Below are 6,749 nucleotides of genomic sequence, written 5' to 3' on the forward strand. Positions count from 1 at the left end.
TTCTTGAGGAATCGCGAGCTCTTGTGGATTGCTCAGGGCATAGGTTAATTTTTGGTTTCGACAAAAATGTTTTAATTCCTCTAGCTAAGAAATTAAAGCATGGGGTGAAAGCATACTCTGGTATTGAGGCAAGAGAGAAAGGATTAAATGTGGAACAGGAAAAGGTATTACAGGAACTCATTGATGAGTTTGGAGATGTTGTTACCAAACGTTTGGGTAAATGTGAACTATTGCCCTATAAAATAAAAGTGAGTGACGAAGAACCCATAAAATGCCGCCCATATCAGTGTTCTCCTCCCAAACTTCATGCCTTTAGGGGAATTATAAAGGAGCTGGAACAGCAAGGAGTGATAAAGCACACTCTTTCCCCATATGCTTTGCCAGCTTTCTTGGTGAAAAAGAAGGAGCCCGGAAAATTTAGACTTGTATTAGATTATCGCCAACTGAACCAGAAAGTAAAAGTAGACCCATTTCCGATGCCTAATATCGAAACTCTGTTTCAGTATCTGAGTCAAGCCAAATTCTTTACTGTGCTGGATTTAAATTCCGCCTTTCATCAGTGTGTACTAGATGAATCCAGCAAGATGTACACAGGTTTCGTGACTCCTTGGGGACACTATCAGTGGGAGCGCGTGCCTTTCGGGGTGAATTTTGGAGGACAATGTTTGTCGCGTATTCTAAGTTCCCTGTTGGAAGATTTTCAATTCAAATTTATGGTATCCTTCCTGGATGATATCCTCATTTATTCTGAGTCCTTTGAAGGACACTTGGAACACATCAAATTAGTTTTGGAGAAACTTCGTTGGGCAGGTCTCACAGTGAACCCTGGAAAGATTGTGTGGGCCAGTGACCAAATCAAATTCTTAGGGTTTTTGGTGTGTGAAGGGAAGTTGATTATGGATCCCGAGAAGATCTCCCCAATAGTGAATTTTCCTGAACCCAAAAACGTAAAGGGGGTGATGCGTTTTTTGGGAATGATGGGTTACTTCTCAAAATTTGTGCCAAATTATGCTGAGCGCTGTGCTCCCTTAAACGCTCTTAAGAAGAAAAACTGCATTTTTCACTGGGGTGAGGAACAACGAGTTGCCTTTGCAGACTTGAAATGGGCCATCTCCCATCCCCCTGTTTTAGCTTTGCCCAATTTCAATGAGAGATTCACTGTGCAAGTTGATGCCAGTAGTCTAGCGGTAGGTGCTGTGCTTCTGCAGGGAGATGAGGGAAATCGGCGTCCGATTGCCTACGCGAGTAGAACCCTAAATGACCACGAACAAGCCTACAGCGCGTATGAAAAGGAAGCCTTGGCTTGTATTTTTGGAGTTGAACGTTTTGCCTGTTATATTGAACATGATGAGTTTGACCTCCTAACTGATAATCAAGCGTTGACTTGGGTTTTCTCCCATCCTAGGCAGTTAGGAAAAATAGGAAGGTGGATTATGCGATTGACCCGTTTCCATTTTAAGATTGTCCAGGTCAAAGGAGCAGATAATAACGTGGCAGATGCCCTGTCGCGCATGTATGACCAAAGTTAGTTTGAGGTGCGGGAGAGTGAGCCTTCTGAGGAAGTCTTATCATTGCATAGTCAGGGTGAATCTGAGGTACAAGGAAAAGTAACAATAGGGGCCTGTTTAGTTCTTCAATCTATTCCAGAGTTTTTCACTAATTTGGGTGAGTGGCAGAGAGATGATCCTGAAGGGGTTTTGCTTCATCAGAAATGTGAGGGAGGCACTTGTAAGAATTTTGTCATATATAAACAGATTCTTTATTTTGTCAACAAGCAAGGTAGAAGATTTGCTTGGGTTCCTAAAGCTGCGAGAGCGATGGTTCTGCGCTATTTTCATGACACCCCGGTGGGAGGCCATATGGGGGTTAGTAAAACAGAGGCCAAGATTCGTAGGGAATTCTATTGGGCTGGCATGCATGAGGACATAAAAATGTATGTGGCAAAGTGTTCCCACTGTCAGTTGGCTAAGCAGCCCCAGAACTCTAGAATGGGCCCTTATTCTGTACAAATCCCAGAGCGGGTATGGCAAAGAGTCTTTATAGACATCTTCGGACCTCTTCCTCGATCCAGTAGCGGAAATAACTGCATCTTATTGTTGGTTGATGGGTTCTCTAGGTTCATCATTCTGTTCCCTCTTAGGGATATGAAAGCCAGTACCATTAGTGGAAAGCTAGAACGTGAAGCCTGGAAAATATTTGGTAGTCCAGAACTCTTAATTTCAGACAATGCTTCCTACTTTACTTCTAAAACTATGTCGGATATGTGCTTTAAATGGGGTGTGAAGCAAGTACACACAAGCCCATATTACCCTTGCCCAAATCTAGTCGAACGGGTGAACAAGACTGTCAAAGTAGCTTTGACCATTTTTCATCATCGAAACCAAAGGTTTTGGGACACAGAGTTGCCGCTATTAAATGTTGCCTTGAATTCAGTTCCTCATGGAGCTACGGAAAAGTCACCTAGCATGGTTCTATTTGGTAGAGAATTACCTCATCCCTTATTGAGTATATGGGGAATTTCTCCCTACTGTTTTGAGGCCACCGGAAAAGAGTTGGAGGAAATCTGGTCCGAGGTGGACAAATCCTTGGTGAAGGCTCATCAAACCATGAGTAAACGCTACAACAAAGGTCGCATTGAGTGCAATATCAATATTGGTGATTTGGTGGTTTGTCGGAAGGTTACGTTGAGCAAAAAGGTAGATTTTGTGTCGAGCAAGCTTAGTTTGGCATATGAAGGAACTTATAGAGTCCAAAGTTTCTTGACCCCAGTCACTGTAAATCTTGTGGACCTTGGAGATGGCAGAGTTGTGAAGAAAGCTCATCTGTCAGCAGTGAAAAAGTATATTCCATCCTAGGAGGTTGTGTGGATTTGGTTGTTGCTTTAGGCACCAGCATCCTCTGTCCTCTTGAGAACTTTCTTTTGGCTCCTTGATGTAGTTTTTGTTGATCTCCTCAGTTTTTGGTTTGTGCATCCTTGTTTCTTTTGGTGTGGTGTGTTAGCATTGGAGGTAGTTGACAAATTTGAAGCTTTTGTTTCCTTTGGTTTTTCTTTCCCGGGGGGGTGTGTTTTCACGAGGGGTGGCTGTGACGTGTGTGTCACGTCACATTTGGTGGCGGTTATTTTTGTGTACTGGCGCAGTGTTATTTACCGTTTGCGGTGTGGCAGCGCGAGCCGTTCCCTCAGATTTGGTGTTTTGGCCGGTGTGGATCTAGGAGCGCGGGCACGTTTCAGATTGTCAGGATCTAGAGCCGCTCGTGCTTTCGTGAGGCTCTGATCGGCTATTTTCGGTACTCAGTGTTTGCATTTGTCATGTGTTTTCCTTTTGGTGGGTTGAGGTTGGTACCTGTGGCGCGCTGAGTTGTTGACGAGTTTTCTCTGAGGAGGGTCTGTCTGCTACGAGCCATGGCCTGAGTGGGTTACCTTTTACTGCCGATGGAGTGGCTGCGGGAATGAATTTCATGGCTGTAACTTAGTGTGGAAGTTCGGTAAATCCTTGGTGGAATATAAGAACTTAAGTTACGGCAGGTTTTGTTCCGTCGGTTATACCATGTTCGAGTGCAGCAGTGTTCTACGCAGTTATTACCAATGAGGAGAAAAATTTTATTTTTAGTATATCGAGAATTTAAAAATTTTGTAGAGTGGGCCTAGTCGCTAATGTCGTGGACGTCAAATGGTGCCGTGCGTGCTGCTGATCCTTTTTCAACCCTGTTAAGGCTTGTCTGCGAGGCTTCTTGATTGGATATCTCCGGAAGTAGATGGCAACAGATAAACTGTAAGTTTTGAAATTTAGTCTTCGTCTATATTACGTCAGACGGACCTTCTGTGGACCTTCGCTGGGTAGACTTTGTGGCCTACGCTACGCCGGTATTTTTTCACCTTCGAGATAACGTTTGAATATAACTAATTTTTTGAAGCAATTTTTTTTATTAGACACAGCCGCAAGTAACTACGTCGTCAAGTCTGGAATTGAGTGGTTACCTATTTGGGAGGGAAATTGTTAATATTTTGTACCCTTTATGCGAGTTATGCGTACTGGGTAAATTTGTTTTTAATGAGATTTTATTGTAATTTTTTGTTGCAATTTTTATAACATTATAAATTTTTATGTAGGTATTTATCAAGTTAATTTCGAAAGGTGTGTACTCAGGTGCTCGATAGGGTATTTTGTGAGGCAGAAAATTGGCTGTGAACTATTATAATCATTTATCCTATATACATATTTTTTCTTTACTGCCTGATCATGAACTTTCGAATTGGACTGGAAAAGTTTGAGGCAACAAGTAATTATTTTGCCAAAAAACATTGAATGAGTAGATTAACTGAACCGAGCACCTAATTTATTTTGTGAAAGGTGGTAATATTTTATATTTCTATATATATATATATATATATAAGTGTATTTTAGGTTGCAGTTTTAAGTGATATTGTTTTTTTCAAGTAATATTGTATTTTATATTTATTGTGGTGGTTTTTGATGTTAACCAAGTCAGAACAGCATCTTGTTCATGTGCGACACCCGTGGTGCACCGGGGGGGTTATAGGTATACTTGTTATTTTATAGTTTTATGTACTTCTAGTCAAGAGGGGCGAAGCCTGATATACCCTGTTGTTAATTGTTAAATTTAATATCCTTATATATTGTTTGGCATGTTCTGCTTATATTTGTTTTATGGTCATATAAAGAACCAAATAATACATAACTAACTCACTATTTCGCTGTCTATTCTTTGTATCCTGCCTTCCGCAAATTTTTTGGGTCTAAGGGGGGTACAGTTGAATAAAGACTATTGTCACCTTGCAGGCCTTGTGCCCATGTACCAATCTTTTATTGTACCTTGTACCCTTTTTTTTATTAAATGATGGATTTTTTGTTGGGTGACTCCCTTCAGTGGGAGTCCCCTTTGTTAAAAAAAAAAACTTGAGCAGTATTATTAAGGCAGCGACCTCTCTGGAGGACCGCTTCTCCTTCCTACCTCTCCCTGCTGTTGGGCAGCAACCCCTGCTCGGGGACCGCTCCCACTCCCCCCCCCCCCCTCTTTCCGATCTCTCACTGCTCTTGGGCAGCGACCCCTACTTCGGGACTGCTCCCGCTCCTCCCCTCTGCCCGACCTTCCCCTGCGCTTGGGCAGCGACCCCTGTTCGGGGACCGCTCCCGCTCCTCCCATCTGCCTGGGACAAGTCAATTTGGCGCCCAACGTGGGGCCAGTCAGCTTGTATAACCTGAGGACCACGCCCTGACTCTACGAGAGCTGTCAGCACAGCCCGAGCAAACATCCACTTCCAGGAGTTAAGACAACACCTGGTGGCGCCCAACAGAAATATAGCAATGGAGTCTACACCGTGTGCCGCCCCAGATTGCCGTACCCAGGATGGACCCCAAACCCCCTGCGTGTGTTGCAGGACATTATTCCACTTGCAGTGTCTGGGACACAATAATCGAGACATCGATCCCCAAGACTTCATCCACATATGCCAAACCTGCCGAGAACAATTGCGGGACCAGAAGCCAACGTCAGTTGAACCACGCCGATGCTTCGCCCGAGACTGCCCACGGACTGCCCTAGTGCTTACCACCTGCAAGATCTGCTATCGGGAGTACCATCTATCCTGCCTAGGCTGGGATGACACCCCACTGAACCTCGCAGAACTCTCTTTCAAGTGCGGGATATGTAGGAACACCCCAGAAATTCCCAGTGGCGCTGAAACGAAGATGACACCAAGGCCTTTCTGGGGACAAGACCACGAGGATCCGGTCATACAGCTCCAGCACTGGGAGCAGGCCCTACAGACCCAGGGGATTCCCCAGGGCGAATGGATTGACCATGTCGGAGGACTACTAATGGGAGAAGCTACTGGATGGTGGAAGAGTCATGAAGGACTTTACGACACCTGGGAAGATTTCGCCTCAAGTTTCGCCAACCAGTTCGGCAGCCTGCCACGAATCGCGGAATTTACTGCCCTGTTGTTTAGCCACAAGCAGAAGGACAGCGAGGAAATAGAGAGTTTCCTCGCCCGCAAGAAGAAACTCTATGAACGCCTCTACCCTGATAGAAACGTGAAGGAATTCCTTCCTACGGCACTGGAATTGGTCAAACCCAACCTACGGCCATTCCTCAGACACCCACCTCCCACATATTGGGCAGAGCTACATTTCCGAGCAACCGCAGTACAACGAGACTATCAAGAGACCCGGAGTACTCCCACGGTAAAAGTGAACGCCTTCCCCACTCGGGAGGAGAAACCCATCAGCCGCCAGGAGGTACCAAAATGCTGGTACTGCCCAGAGAGGCACCTCAACGCAGAATGCCCGGTCCGACGCCAACAGCGGGACACCCAGGACAAGAAGCCCTTGCAGGGAAACGCCTAAGGGGAAGGAAACCTACCTCCGGAACCTTCCCCAAAAGAATGGAGGAATACATGAACCCACTTGCCATATCAAGAGAACCAGAGGGAGCTGGGCAAGTGACGAGCATCCAGCAGGACCACCCTCGGGTCCTACCCCGCCTTTCCGTACAGCTGGGCCCTCACCAAATCTATGCATTACTGGATTCTGCAGCCACTACCAGTTACATAAAAGCCGAGTTGGTTCAGCAGACTGGAGCCGCCATGACCACACAAGTACAGTATGCCCAACTAGCACAACGAAACACCCGCATTATGCTCCAAGGCAGGACCTCCTTGAGGTGCCACATTGGAGACAGGGAAGTGCCAGTTTCCTGCTGGGTAGCCGAGGACCTCCATGAAGACA

The 6,749-nt window shown here is 45.4% G+C and overlaps 1 protein-coding gene across 1 annotated transcript; it reads left to right on the forward strand.

Moving 5' to 3' along the window:
* The first annotated feature begins 5,711 nt into the window (after window positions 1-5,711).
* LOC134539264 (activity-regulated cytoskeleton-associated protein-like) lies at window positions 5,712-6,368 on the forward strand. The gene has a single exon (XM_063381088.1). It carries the CDS (start codon window positions 5,712-5,714, stop codon window positions 6,366-6,368), a length of 657 nt encoding a protein of 218 aa, XP_063237158.1.
* The last annotated feature ends 381 nt before the right edge of the window (window positions 6,369-6,749 follow it).

The sequence above is a fragment of the Bacillus rossius genome, chromosome 15, assembly GCF_032445375.1.
Source record: "Bacillus rossius redtenbacheri isolate Brsri chromosome 15, Brsri_v3, whole genome shotgun sequence".
NCBI lineage: Eukaryota > Metazoa > Arthropoda > Insecta > Phasmatodea > Bacillidae > Bacillus > Bacillus rossius.

Excerpts from the sequence above, each read along its gene's own strand:
- LOC134539264 (XM_063381088.1), top strand. The coding sequence starts at position 5,712 with ATGACACCAAGGCCTTTCTGGGGACAAGACCACGAGGATCCGGTCATA.